We start from the raw sequence: 12,915 nt of genomic DNA on the forward strand, positions 1-12,915 counted from the left end.
TTCAATACCGCTTTAAGTATTTAAATTCTTCTTTGTTATTACTGTCTTCAAAGTATTTAAATAACTACGATCCCTTATAAAAATAACCATAAAAGAGAGCTTAACGACGTGTTCGGGGTATCATCATAACCATTTGTGGGATAGTTTACCCATCCGGGATACAGTTCGTTTATGGTATTTGTTTATTAGGGATGTATTTTAAATATCACGCACTTATATCTGAAAGGGCGCGCCCCTCGCCACACATACTATTCATTTGACTCATAAATGTCATGTGTGCTTTTGGGTGGATTTTGTTTATGTGTGGTCGCATGAAAATCATGTGGAATTTCACATGGAAATTCGTTAATAAAAATGTGTGGAATTTTATTAGTGTGTCAAAACATTGAACAATTTTGTTGATTGCCTTAAAATCAAAACAGAATTTATGGTTCACGACTATGAAAATCATGGTATTTGAGAAATTTACAGTAAAATCACAAACGAAGTGACAGACGACTAACTGCCCGCATAAGCGCGAACCATAAATTGACCTTACCTAAAATGGTTATAAATTGTTTATAATCCCTGCTAAACTTCAACTGAAATGGTTATGGAACTTTACATGAACGTTTAATGATAAAGTTTTAACCTTAAGTATTATAGTTTTTTGGAAGTGGACCTTACAAATAATGGGTTGTTAAGAACCATTACCATTCAAAATTCTTGTTTTCTCCATACATTTTCGGAAAGAAAACTATACTAAAACCTTTTAACTTATGGTTTGAGAACATTAATGGTAATGGTTATGGTAGCCAGTAAGATCCATGAGTGGTTTTGTAACATCGATCAACTTTATGTGGAATATATCGCAAATTGGTTGCCTGTAAATTACTGATTACCAATTCACGATATATTTCACGTAAAGTTGAGCGATAATACAAAACCATTAATGGACCTTACTGACTACCATAACCATAACCATTAATGTTCTCAAACCATAAGTAAAAAAGTTCTAATATAGTTCTCTTTCCGATAATGTATGGAGAAAACAAGAATTTTGAATGGTAATGGTTCTTAACAACCCATTATGTGTAAGGTCCGCTTCCAAAAAACCATAATACATAAGGTTAAAACTTTATCACACAAACGTTCATGTAAAGTTCCATAACCATTTCAGTTGAAGTTTAGCAGGGATTATAAACAATTTATAACCATTATCGGTAAGGTCATGTGATGGTTCGCGTTTATGCGGGTGGCGAAGAAATCCATTTAAATAATGTGGTTCACTGTAATAGAATTTTTTTGGAAGCTTGTGCCATCATCCACCAGATGGGTTAGTTTTTTTGTTTTGATTTGAACAAAGTTGATTTTGTGTACAATGATTCTTTGGCAGTGTTCAAAGAGTGCGTTTCATTTTATCATTTTTTTATGCATTTCAGTTTTGAGTAGAGTGAAAGAGATAGAACCAAAACATTCTAGTACATTTGGTGAAAATGCTAGTTCAATCTAGTAGTAGTGTTGCCATGTGGTACAATCCAGTAGTAGTGGTGTTGCCATGTGTGTCGTGACCGGACCGAGGTTTCCAGCCTCGGTCACGGCTACACGAATCTCGACTGATCTGCTTCCAGTACTGCTGCTGCTCTTGCTGCTGATGCTCCTGCTGCTGATGCTCCTGCTGCTGATGCTCCTGCTGCTGATGCTCCTGCTGCTGCTGCTACTGCTGCTGTTTGGTCTCCGTTGCTTCCAAAGTTAGTTACAAGAATGACCTCTACGAGCTTAGGTAGCTCGTTTTTATACCTCCGTGCTGTGTCAGAATTTCCCCTCACTAAGCATGAGATTTTGTTCGCATCTCTCTATTATCACTTCTGCCACGCTCCACTCTAATTTAGTTTAACTCAAATTGAGTGTTTCATTACTTGACTCACCTCTCAAGTTTTTATTTATTTCATTATTATTATTCCACACCAACTCTATCTACCACATCCTTCCCCTCCTGTACTCTTGAGTACACATGCATCCTATTTTATTATTATTATTATTATCATTATTGTTATAGAATTCATCATTTCCACTACAATATTGACATCAGTTTCAACTTTCATTATCTTCAATATTATCAGCCATAACTATTACTTTCAAAATTTCAGATGGTAGATAGAGTTGGTGTGGAAGCTGCCTTCCTTCACATTCGATTGTCGTCAATGGATGGCAATCGATGTCCGTCGGTGATTGGCACTAGATTGCGGAACAGAGATCGACGTTAAATAAAGGAAAGAAGAAGAAGATGGTGTGTGTCGTGACCGGACCGAGGTTTCCAGCCTCGGTCACGGCTACACGAATCTCGACTAATCTGCTTCCAGTACTGCTGCTGCTCTTGCTGCTGCTGCTCTTGCTGCTGATGCTCCTGCTGCTGATGCTCCTGCTGCTGATGCTCCTGCTGCTGATGCTCCTGCTGCTGCTGCTACTGCTGCTGTTTGGTCTCCGTTGCTTCCAAAGTTAGTTACAAGAATGACCTCTACGAGCTTAGGTAGCTCGTTTTTATACCTCCGTGCTGTGTCAGAATTTCCCCTCACTAAGCATGAGATTTTGTTCGCATCTCTCTATTATCACTTCTGCCACGCTCCACTCTAATTTAGTTTAACTCAAATTGAGTGTTTCATTACTTGACTCACCTCTCAAGTTTTTATTTATTTCATTATTATTATTCCACACCAACTCTATCTACCACAATGTGGTACACTGAAAAATAGAAATAGCAGGTTAGTCACCAAAGTTTTCGAGCCGCTCCGTCTGTCACTTCGTTTGTGGTAAAATAGCGGGGTTGTTAAGCACCTTAACCTGACCTTAACAATAAAAAACTGATTTTTCTCGAACAAATCTAATCTCATGACATTTATTTTCATTGTTTGAGCCGAGTTTAAACCAGAAATATAGTATTTTTGCCAATGGATTTTGTATCAGTGTAAGAATAAAAAAAATCTAAAGGGAATGTTCGATTGGCTCAGATTTTGACAGTTCGTTTGGCTCAAAACATCATCTCTGCTCTTCTCTCCCACTGAGTATTTCTAATCCTGACCGTTTTATTTTTTGACAACACAGCTGGATTTTTATTTGTCTAGAAATATTCAGAGGGAGAGATAGGCGGAGAAAACAAAATACAATTTGGCAGCAGGGATTTGTACCTTAATTATCTTGCAACCCTTGCTAAAAGCTAGCATTTCACATGACTTTTATTTTTGATTCGATTTACGTGCAAAATAATAATTGATTGCATTGCAATATTTTGCACATTTTTTTTTTCCAATGAAGATCAATTAATCAATTGAGTTAGAATATTGTTTTTGATTCCAAAAACTAGTTGAATTTGAGAAGCACACGAAAAATAAAGGTGATTGAATTTCTGTCCGATTGCAATACTCTCAAATTTAATCTAGTAAGAATAAGAAATCCTCAGAAAATTCTAATGGGAATGTTCGACTGGCTCAGTTTTTACAGTTCATTTGGCTCAAAACATTCTCTCCGCCCATCACTCTCCCTCTGAGTATTTATACTGCCGACCTAAGAGGAAGAGGCTAGGGAAGAGGTGACAATTGGCTTCTTACTCTTTAATTTCTATCTCTTTCTCTATCTTTATCTATGTCTATCTCTATCTTACACACATCAAATCAGCCAATCACGAGCTGGTTCACGTTTGACAGAAAAGTTGTTCATTTTTGCCCCCGTATTGTCACCTCTGTAGCTGCGGACTCACTCGATGTGCTGTGTAGTAGTCAAGGTAATAGTAGAATTTCGACTAGAATGGGATAAGTTAATCGTTTGCTTGGGACCAATAGGCTAGTCAAGTCGTGAGCCAATTTAAAATCGTTAGTTTCGTATTGATTGTTGGTAATACCACACTAATAAAATTCCACACATTTTTGTTGACGAATTTCCATGTGAAATTCCACATGATTTTCATGTGACCACACATAAACAGAATCCACCCAGAAGCACACATGAAATTTATGAGTCAAATGAATATTATGTGTGGTTACACTTGACTTTTATGTGTACACGTATTAAGCATGTGTCCGAAACATAGATTTCATTTGTTGATCACATTGCAAAAATTCATGTGTGACACATAAAACCAATCTTTGAAATTTTATCAGTGCATAGGTAATACCATAGAGGTAACTCTAAGACCACTGGGTCCCGAAGAAAATCATTATTATTTTTGGCTCACTCAGTACCAGAACAACGGTCCCAAGCAGTCCCAAGCTATTTCACTCACCCCTGCATGTTCTGCATGAATCCACACACCCCTGATGTTATCTGTCAAACTTTCATAGCGAATCAAAACAAACATAGTGTAGTAATAGAATTTCAACTAGAATAGGGTACGTTAATCGTTTGCTTGGGACCAATAGGCAACATACCCAGATTTCGACCACTCAGCTTTCGACGTAATGGAAATTTGCTCTTGATTTGTAAAGCGCTGGCCTTTTATGCTGAGAGACCCTTTTGGATTCTCGGGTCCAACCTGCGTAACGCTAATACTGATGGTAACGCTGAACAGATCTGTCAATTATTTTCTAGAAAATACAAAACATTCTTGTGCGTGAATGATCAAGCATCCTTTTTTTAACATTAGGTATTAAATTTTGGAAAATCTGTAACTATCATTCGCTAAGTAAAACAGCACAAAGAACTCAAGATGACCAGCACGGTCAAGTACGACTGGTATCAATCGGATACGAGTGTAACTGTTACAGTTTTGCTAAAAAATGCTGCTGAAAAAAACTACTCCGTCACGCTCGAACAGAGCGAGGTTCAGCTCAAGGCGGACGGAATCGAACCGATAACAATCAAACTATGGGACGCCATCAATGTCGAGCAAAGTTCGTACAAAGCCACTCCTAGCAAGGTGGAAATCAAGCTGGCGAAGCTTATCGGCCATCGTTGGGAAGCTATGGAGCGACGGGAAGCAATCAAATCAGCAGAAGCGAGCGCGAAAAAGAATCAGCACGATTGGGAAAAGATAACTAAGGAGATCGAAAAACAGGAAGCGGAAGACAAACCACAGGTTTGATAATCATTCTATTTATAGTTGACAGCTTCAATGACGAGGTTCTATTTGAAAACAGGGTGAAGAAGCAGTGCAGGACCTATTCCGAAAAATATATGCGGACGCAAACGAGGACACCAAAAAGGCTATGATGAAATCGTTCTACGAATCTGGTGGAACCGTCCTCAGCACCAATTGGGCCGAAGTAGGTGCCAAGCCTGTGGACGTTAAGCCGCCAGATGGTTGCGAGTTCAAAAAGTGGGAGTAACTCCCAATCCTTCGCTTTTGGAATAGTTTCTCATTTCGTTTGTTTGCTGCCATCTTAACCGACCTTTTTTTTCCTATACTAACATGCTCAGATAGATGATCTGTTTTCTTTTAATTTACGATTAACACTGAACTCAAGAATTGAAAGCAAATGTCATTACTGTTTGAATCAAATGCAACTTTTATTCAAGAAAAGAATACTTTGATAGTGTTATCGTAGTAGCGTTCTGCAAGGTCTTCCACAGATTTATTTTTGATCCCTGCTAGCACTTCTAGTACTTGCCTACAAATCGGAAATATGACTTAATTAGCCCACAGTTTTTTAAAAATTAATAATGAAACTTACATGATCATGGCGGGCTCACATCGTCCAGCAATAAGCATATCTTTGTCCCATTTCTCCTTTTTTTTGACGGCTGGAAATTTTGTATGGATAAACTTTGAGCCAGCATGCGATGGTCGAATTTCGCACCAGGGGCTGTCCGTTTCAACCATTATTTTGTCGTCTGGTATTTCAGAAGCCACCTTTAAATTTTCCTCCGTCTTTAAAGAACAACCATTGATGCCAATATAGAACCCTAGGTCGATTAACGTTTGGGCATCCTCTAACGTCCCGTCAAACGTATGAACGACACCTCTCTTGGGAATTTTTTCTAGGTTCCTTCTTAAAATCTCAATGAAATCTTCATGTGCATTACGGCAATGCAAAAACAATGGCAGTTTATATTTTTCGGCTAGTTTTAACTGTTGTTCAAAGTACTTTTTTTGAACGTCCTTTTCACAAAAGTGAAGTCTATCGTAATCCAAACCGAACTCTCCTATCGCTACGACCCTGTCACGATTTTCATCTATTTTATTGCACAAAGACGCGAAGTATCCTTCCGGATCGGCATCGAATTCTCCGCATCTGGTCGGATGACAACCGACGGTTGTAAACAGCTTATCTGAAAGAAGTAGAAGCACCGGTTCGCAGTTTTTAATAAATTATAAGGTAGTTATTGTTTACCATTTTCGTTCACAATTTTAAAAGCCGGATCGCAATCGGAAAGTGTACCACATGTAACGATAATCTTCTGCACACCGGCCGCCCAGCTCCGTTCCAAAACGTTGCTCAGATCAGCCTGATGCTTAGTGGAATTATTATAGACGCCTTGGAACATAGGATCCGTCAGATTAGCACCAATATCTGTAACATGAGTGTAAATATGGTTAAGTTATTTTTTACCATCCGAAGCACAAGTTACCAATAAATTTCAGCATTTTCCGAATGTTTTGTAAGACACTATTATTCATAAAAAAATTCGATTTAAAAAAATTGTAAGTGAATTTATCGAAAAATAAATCAAAAATTCGTGCACACCAACAGCTCCTGCACTGTAAATATGGCGTGAGATATCGAGAGTGATAATGACGGTTCAAGTTGATTCAATTCGTCTCCGATCTGGTGGTTGGTGTTCTTATTGCTTGAAAGCGAACAAAATAAAGTATGAAGTTGATCAGCTTTCTGAACGTACTCAATCACAGTTGAAGTAAGTTGATCGCAAATTGAACTGTCCAAACTGAAGTTAAATTTCACGTGAGTAACGCATGTAATGTGTGCACGACCGATGAGATAAACTCAAAATTGAGTGAAGTAGTAATAAAATACTAGACCCCTTAAGGCCCACGCACATTAGATCCGGATCGAACGCGTTGCGGCAAAGTGACAGCTAAATCTATTGTCTAACTGACATATTTACGTCAACGCAACGCAAACGGATCTAATGTGGGTGGCCCTTTATAGTACGTTCAAACGCTGTCCAGACTGGAGAGTTATAACATGTTATAACGGTTGTCAAATAATTTGCAACACAGAAACCACCATCAAGAAAGCGCTATAACATGTTATAACTCTGTAGTCTGAACGTATGATTATAACTGAACTGTTATAACTCTCCAGTCTGAACAAGGCATAAGAAACCTACAGCGTTTGTTTACGTTTGGAACCAGTATCATACAAGAATGATCAGTAGGCTGATTTGACAGCACGTCCCCCCCCCCAGCTCTGTAGCTCTTTACTCCTATGAGAAGATCCATAAGCAAACGTCAGACTGTTCGTGAAACATGGCGGACTTTGTACTATCCTTTAGTGGACCCTACACGATTGCTTTTATTGACAATAATCGTATTGTCAATACATCAATATATCGAGATTGACAATATTTCTGAATTCACATCATCAATATTATTGTCAATAATTCCCCTTCGCGTCAATATATTGACGCGAAGGGGAATTATTGACATGAATATTGATGATGTGAATACAGAAATATTGTCAATACCTATGTATTGACGTCAATATTGAATGTTTTGACAATACGATTATTGTCAATAAAAGCAATCGTGTACGGTCCTGGTTGTTACTAATAATTGTGGTTTGGTTAAAATTTATTTCCCGGAAAAAAGTGATCGTCAAAGTCCATGTCTTTTTCGGATTATTGTTAGGGGGGGGGGGGGGGGGGTAGAGGTTTTTGTGAAGGGGGAGCGGGTTTACAAACATTTCTTTTTCTTATTGTGTCGCATTCCTCATTGTGGTTTCCTGCTTTCTGCAAGACCTAGTGCCCGAGCTAGTGCCACGCCGTCCGAATCGGTAATGTGCAGAGGCAGGAGAGCAGCGCTGATTTATATCTTTTCATGTTCAAGCAGAATGATGTGCAACCTAGTGGTATCCCTAATAAAAATAACCATAAAAGAGAGCTTAACAACGTGTTCGGGGTATCATCCAAACCATTTGTGGGATAGTTTACCCATCCGGGATACAATTCACACTAACACTCGCAAGTTGTTCATCGAACAAGCATTTAACGGTCAATTCAAAAGTATCGTAGTTGGTAGTACCGCCACCTGTGGCGCGCATAGTCAATTCCCTTGCGTTTGACGTTTACACACTACCGCCATCTGTTCAGCGTACTACCCACCACAGTGTACTCAACAGATGGCGGTAATGTTTTAGCGACGATGTTTTACATTGAGAAATATTCAATGTGTTATGTCTGTTTGTCTGTGGTATTCGTTTATTAGGGATTCGTTTATGATGACTGGGTTTGGGAAAAAGGCTTATTTCATGAAAACAGTGATAACATTAACATTTGTACATTTTCAAAAGTTTAATTACAGAAAAATTGGAAAAATATTTATTTCAGTAGGTTCGTAATGTTATATCGTATAGATTGGCGTATTTTGATTTTAATTTCATCTATAAATGACAAAGTTACAAGCGTTCAAAACCTAACACTCCTTCATCACACATATTTTTTGATTTGCACCCCAGTATAGTCGACAAAGATGTAGTTCTACGTCAAAACTGTCTAAGTAGTTAATGAACAGTCCCTAATGAGTTAATGAGTTAAGCCTCTTTTCTTTAAAATGGGTAAAATTCTACTGATCAGTGGGTATTTCAAAGTTAACGTGTGTTGTGCATTTGTCAAACAAAACGTCAACATTGTGAGTTTCATCCTTTTGATCCTCGGTTCGATAATATGGACCAACAGGTCTGTGCCATAAAAAGGGAGATCCTCGGTTCGAGTGGTAAACATAAACACTGAAATGACAGAATACACTTATGTCGTTTTCGTTTTTGCGGTGTAGCTACACCGGTGCTACACTGCCGTACACCGATATATTTTAGGGTGTAGATATAGGATGCACCTTTGTTTACAAGCAAATGCTGTTGAGCTGTCAAAGACTCGCGCTTATTCCTGCTTACACTACACCAGTGCTACACCGCAAAAACGAAAACGACATTATATCTGATTTTCAATACATTAATGCATAAAAATACACTTTTATTTTTCTAATACACAAAAAAATACATAATATTCAAAATATACATTATTACACAAAATACACGCTTATTCGATAAAAAAAAAATACTTCAATACGTTGGCCTGAATCAAAAATACACAAGTGAATCGCCCCTCGGTTTTGACTGGTTGCACAGAAATTCAAAACAACCCAAAATTAAGTTCTTTTCACTCATCTCCCATGTTCCGTACGATAAGCCAAATTTGGGTAAACCGGCTCAAAGTAGTTTGCATTTAAGCACGGCAAAAAAAATTACCAATCGCTAAGTTATTTTCAATTTTTTCTACCCAAAATTAAGTTCAATTAACTCAAATTTGGGTATATCGCATATTACTCAATTTTGGCTTCTCGTACGGAACTAGACGGTTGAGTCGAATCTTTCGTTCTATTTTTGACAACAATAGCGAGAGGAAATGAAACGGGCATAGGTCAAATAACTCAAATTTAAGTTTAAAAAACCCAAGCGGTGGGTAGTTTTGTTTTTCTGTGTGCACTTATAGTTGTCAAAATGAGTACAAAACGTACAAAACACTTAATTTTGAGTCATTTCGTCTTTCCGTGAAACGTTATGATTGTTACACGTTTTCTCAAATTATTATTCAATTTTGCGTTATGGAATCCTCGTTAGTGTTGTCATAACTTGTTTACACACAAAAGTTTTCCATTTTGCATAGGACTTTTTTGTATAAAAAAAAACATTTTTTTCCTGAATAATAATTTAAAATTTGGCTTTATTCGTGGTGCAACAGACACGAATTATGTTCTCCCTTGTCGCAGATTATGGAACCAGTGACGAGGATGAAAGTTCGTCATCCGGATCCAGTAATTCCGGCGATGAATCAAACTGTGAGGAAAAGAAAACGGACAACACCACACAGAGGTACATGCAAACACGCTTGGAGCTCGTTAGTTCAATGTGACGATGTAGATTTTGTTCCTCCAGTACTGCTTCAACGCTTCCCAGTGCAAGTTTAATGTTGGCCAACGAAAAGAAGTCGATTCCTGGAGGTGTCTTTAGTAATCCTTTTAAGGAAGCAGAAGACGCCAAGATGGCAAGTTTGGAGAAGCATGTCAAAATGGTAATGTTATTTGTAAAGTTTCATCAACCCGGCATGGCTGATCCCCCATAATAACTCCATGATACCGAAACCGTTAACCCGGTTACATAGTTTGTCTTAAAATAAAGCGCTCTTGAACGATTTCAGATTGATCCGGAACATGAAATCAGTGAGCAGAAGCGTAAAATTTGCTGGAGCTATAGGAAGGGTCGCTGTCGATTCGGCAGCAAGTGTAATTTTGCTCACGACTCCGATCTTATACTGAAGAAAGATTTGCATGGAGTTCAGGTTGAAACAGAAGAACCCGCAAGTGCAGAGGGCCCTTCTGGTGGACAAACGGAAGCGACTCAGGTGGCCCGCAAACAAACGAATAAGAAAAAACGACCTGGGCTGAGCCGGGAATTGGTACCACCGAAAAAGGTTCTTAAGATGTACCAAAGGGAAAAATATAGCGGTAAACCTTGAGAAGGAGCTCGGGATGGTAAGTGAGCACAGTAACTTGAAGTTGACTTTTACGATTTAAAATAGAATAGTCGACGTATCTTGACATTTTAAATTTACTCCAGTATTATAATAGTATGGGATTTAAGTCCAACCGGCAACAAGAACGAGTTATGTGTGATCCACAATTGTAAAGATTTCATGGAAGCCAGCAGTAAGATGAACAGATGTTTAATACATAGTACAAATCAGCACATTATAAAATCAATGTGTAAGTTATTCATATCACAATTCACCTTTTTTTTTAGGGGACAGTATTCATTTAAATCTTGAAAAGAACCGTTAAATTAAATTTTCCTATTTTCACCGCACAGTTCGATGATAGAAAACAAATATCTAGCAAGTCAAGAAACGGTTGTATAGCTATGTTATTAACGAAATAGAAAGTCGATTAAGAGAATCGATCAGTGTTGCTTAGGACCCAATCCATTGTTCGGCTTGAAAGACAAAGCTCATACAAGGCTGGTTCGAAAGTTAATACTTCATATAATTGTTTTGTAGATATTATTTTAGGTGGATTTTTCTCAGAAAATTCAAAGCATGATGGTGTAATTAGCTTATTTAATCGAAAAAACGGCTAACTAAACAACACCTGCATCAGTCAGTGTTACCATTTGTCGATCGCCGCATTTTAGAAAGCTGCACTTCCAGATCGTTAATAGCCTCTCCTGTCCAGTATCGTTTCCCTCGATTTTGCTCATCAGTATTCTGGTTGTAGGCGCCGTCTCCCAAAAGCGTCCCAATGCTGGATACGCACTAGATTCTCTCTGGTTGATTATTCTCTTCGAGCCGCCGCCCAGGGCATATGAATCGGACGAAGCTATTTTGAGATTTACCAACACTACCGAGATAAGATTTTCAGAAGCTAGCTTCCTTAGCAGTCCAATCAAACGCGTTAGCATTCCCAATGGATAGCACATGCTTTTTGAGTTTTGATGCAGGTACCAAAGCGGAGGTAAAGAATCTATGATCAGAACTTTGAATTTTTCCCAGTCATCCACCTTAACGAGTAGATCCTCCATTGCACAAATCAAGCCCTCGGGTGAAAATATCCGCTCAACTTTGATTCTTGCCATAGCTTCTTTCATCTCGTCATCAGAGCACTTATTCAGCTGTAAAACTTTTTGAACCCTATGAGCAGAAAAGTCGCATTTTGTATCTACATAAAAGACATCCAACTTATGTTTGAGGGCAATATTTGCTGCCATCGTCGTACACATTTGAGTCTTCCCAGAACTTGATTCCCCACATATTTCCATCACATGGCCAGGAAGCAGTCCGCCTTCGATCAACAGATCAAGTCCTCTTATGCCGGTTCTTAGTGGTTCAACCATTTCTTCTAGATATTGAAAATATTCTACAACCTGAATGCTGTTTCCAGAAAACTGCAAAATTATATCTTTTTTGATGGCACTAACATCTTCGTACGAGAGATTCGTTATGCGCATCAAGCGATCATCTTCTGCTTTCGCAAAATCGAACACCGTGTTGATCCGGTTTTTCAACATCAATTTAACTACATACTCCGTCAGTTCGGGATGTATTTCTGAACTCAATGTCACAGAAGTCATTTCACTGCAGAAAAAAAACGATAGGATTTTGAATTATAACAATGTGATGATTTTTTCTAAACCTATAAGTTCTTTGTCCTGAGGAAAGTTTTAACAATCATTAAATACCTAAATTACGACCACTAACTAAATACCGGCATCAATTTATTTAAAAAAAATATTTCGATAACGAAACAACTTGTTGATAACAAAACAAACATCACGCACACACTCGCCCGCAGTCTGCCAGTTCTGACACTAGACGCCAGGTTTGGAAACTTGGTACACTGAACCAAAACATCGAATGATTATTGCCTCACTCAAGCCCTATACACGGTTAGAAAAAGTACCCAACATTAAGTTCTTTTCACTCATCTCGGCACTATAGTGCAGGAACCCAAAAGTAGGTAAAGCGGGTCAAAGTAATTTTCATTTACTTGTGTGCAGTTCGTATGGAATTTTCCATTGGCTTTTTAACCAAAAGTAAGTTAGTTGTACCTAATGTGGGGGAGAGGTAGCTCATCGATTCTTCCGGTTCGCCTTCTAGCATCGTGCTATAAGGTACCAGGCGATAAACAGGCTATTTGATCTATAGCTCGATGACGTCATTTCGTTGGCGTCTGCAATGGGAAATTCTCATAGCAGGCGTTGACGATGGGACGTTGTC

At 38.4% G+C, this 12,915-nt stretch overlaps 4 protein-coding genes across 5 annotated transcripts in view; 2 read left to right on the forward strand and 2 right to left on the reverse strand.

Moving 5' to 3' along the window:
* The first annotated feature begins 4,650 nt into the window (after positions 1–4,650).
* Positions 4,651–5,327, forward strand: Sgt1 (suppressor-of-G2-allele-of-skp1). The gene is made up of 2 exons (XM_065221182.1): positions 4,651–5,047; positions 5,109–5,327. Exons 1-2 carry the CDS (start codon positions 4,679–4,681, stop codon positions 5,295–5,297), a joined length of 558 nt encoding a protein of 185 aa, XP_065077254.1. The 5' UTR covers positions 4,651–4,678; the 3' UTR covers positions 5,298–5,327.
* Positions 5,328–5,467: 140 nt separating this feature from the next.
* Positions 5,468–12,915, reverse strand: part of LOC135700616 (deoxyribonuclease TATDN1) — a 155,320-nt gene continuing 147,872 nt past the window's right edge. Inside the window, exons 2-5 of one of the 2 annotated variants that reach the window (XM_065221177.1) lie at positions 6,541–6,560; positions 6,303–6,482; positions 5,643–6,240; positions 5,468–5,579 (exon numbers count right to left, since the gene is read on the reverse strand). In XM_065221177.1, coding sequence (XP_065077249.1) covers positions 5,483–5,579; positions 5,643–6,240; positions 6,303–6,482; positions 6,541–6,556 — 891 coding nt within the window. In that variant the 5' untranslated portion in view covers positions 6,557–6,560 and the 3' untranslated portion in view covers positions 5,468–5,482. Of the gene's footprint in view, positions 5,580–5,642; positions 6,241–6,302; positions 6,483–6,540; positions 6,614–12,915 lie in introns of those variants that run through there. The other variant, XM_065221176.1, reaches the window with a different exon arrangement.
* Positions 9,828–10,906, forward strand: LOC135700579 (uncharacterized). Its single transcript, XM_065221109.1, has 4 exons — positions 9,828–10,019; positions 10,083–10,218; positions 10,345–10,678; positions 10,764–10,906. The coding sequence occupies exons 1-3, from the start codon at positions 9,898–9,900 to the stop codon at positions 10,660–10,662; spliced, it is 576 nt and encodes a 191-aa protein (XP_065077181.1). The 5' UTR covers positions 9,828–9,897; the 3' UTR covers positions 10,663–10,678; positions 10,764–10,906.
* LOC135700580 (DNA repair protein RAD51 homolog 4-like) lies at positions 11,259–12,310 on the reverse strand. The gene has a single exon (XM_065221110.1). The coding sequence runs from the start codon at positions 12,267–12,269 to the stop codon at positions 11,280–11,282; it is 990 nt and encodes a 329-aa protein (XP_065077182.1). The 5' UTR covers positions 12,270–12,310; the 3' UTR covers positions 11,259–11,279.

The sequence above is a fragment of the Ochlerotatus camptorhynchus genome, unplaced genomic scaffold (genome assembly GCF_037179485.1).
Source record: "Ochlerotatus camptorhynchus isolate MF236.1 unplaced genomic scaffold, CSIRO-AGI_Acam_v1.1 ptg000139l, whole genome shotgun sequence".
Taxonomy (NCBI): domain Eukaryota; kingdom Metazoa; phylum Arthropoda; class Insecta; order Diptera; family Culicidae; genus Ochlerotatus; species Ochlerotatus camptorhynchus.

Excerpts from the sequence above, each read along its gene's own strand:
- Sgt1 (XM_065221182.1), top strand. The coding sequence starts at position 4,679 with ATGACCAGCACGGTCAAGTACGACTGGTATCAATCGGATACGAGTGTA. Across the intron at positions 5,048-5,108 it reads AAGCGGAAGACAAACCACAG|GGTGAAGAAGCAGTGCAGGA; the intron begins GTTTGATAATCA and ends ATTTGAAAACAG.
- LOC135700579 (XM_065221109.1), top strand. The coding sequence starts at position 9,898 with ATGTTCTCCCTTGTCGCAGATTATGGAACCAGTGACGAGGATGAAAGT. Across the intron at positions 10,020-10,082 it reads ACGGACAACACCACACAGAG|TACTGCTTCAACGCTTCCCA; the intron begins GTACATGCAAAC and ends TTGTTCCTCCAG. Across the intron at positions 10,219-10,344 it reads TGGAGAAGCATGTCAAAATG|ATTGATCCGGAACATGAAAT; the intron begins GTAATGTTATTT and ends GAACGATTTCAG.
- LOC135700580 (XM_065221110.1), bottom strand. The coding sequence starts at position 12,269 with ATGACTTCTGTGACATTGAGTTCAGAAATACATCCCGAACTGACGGAG.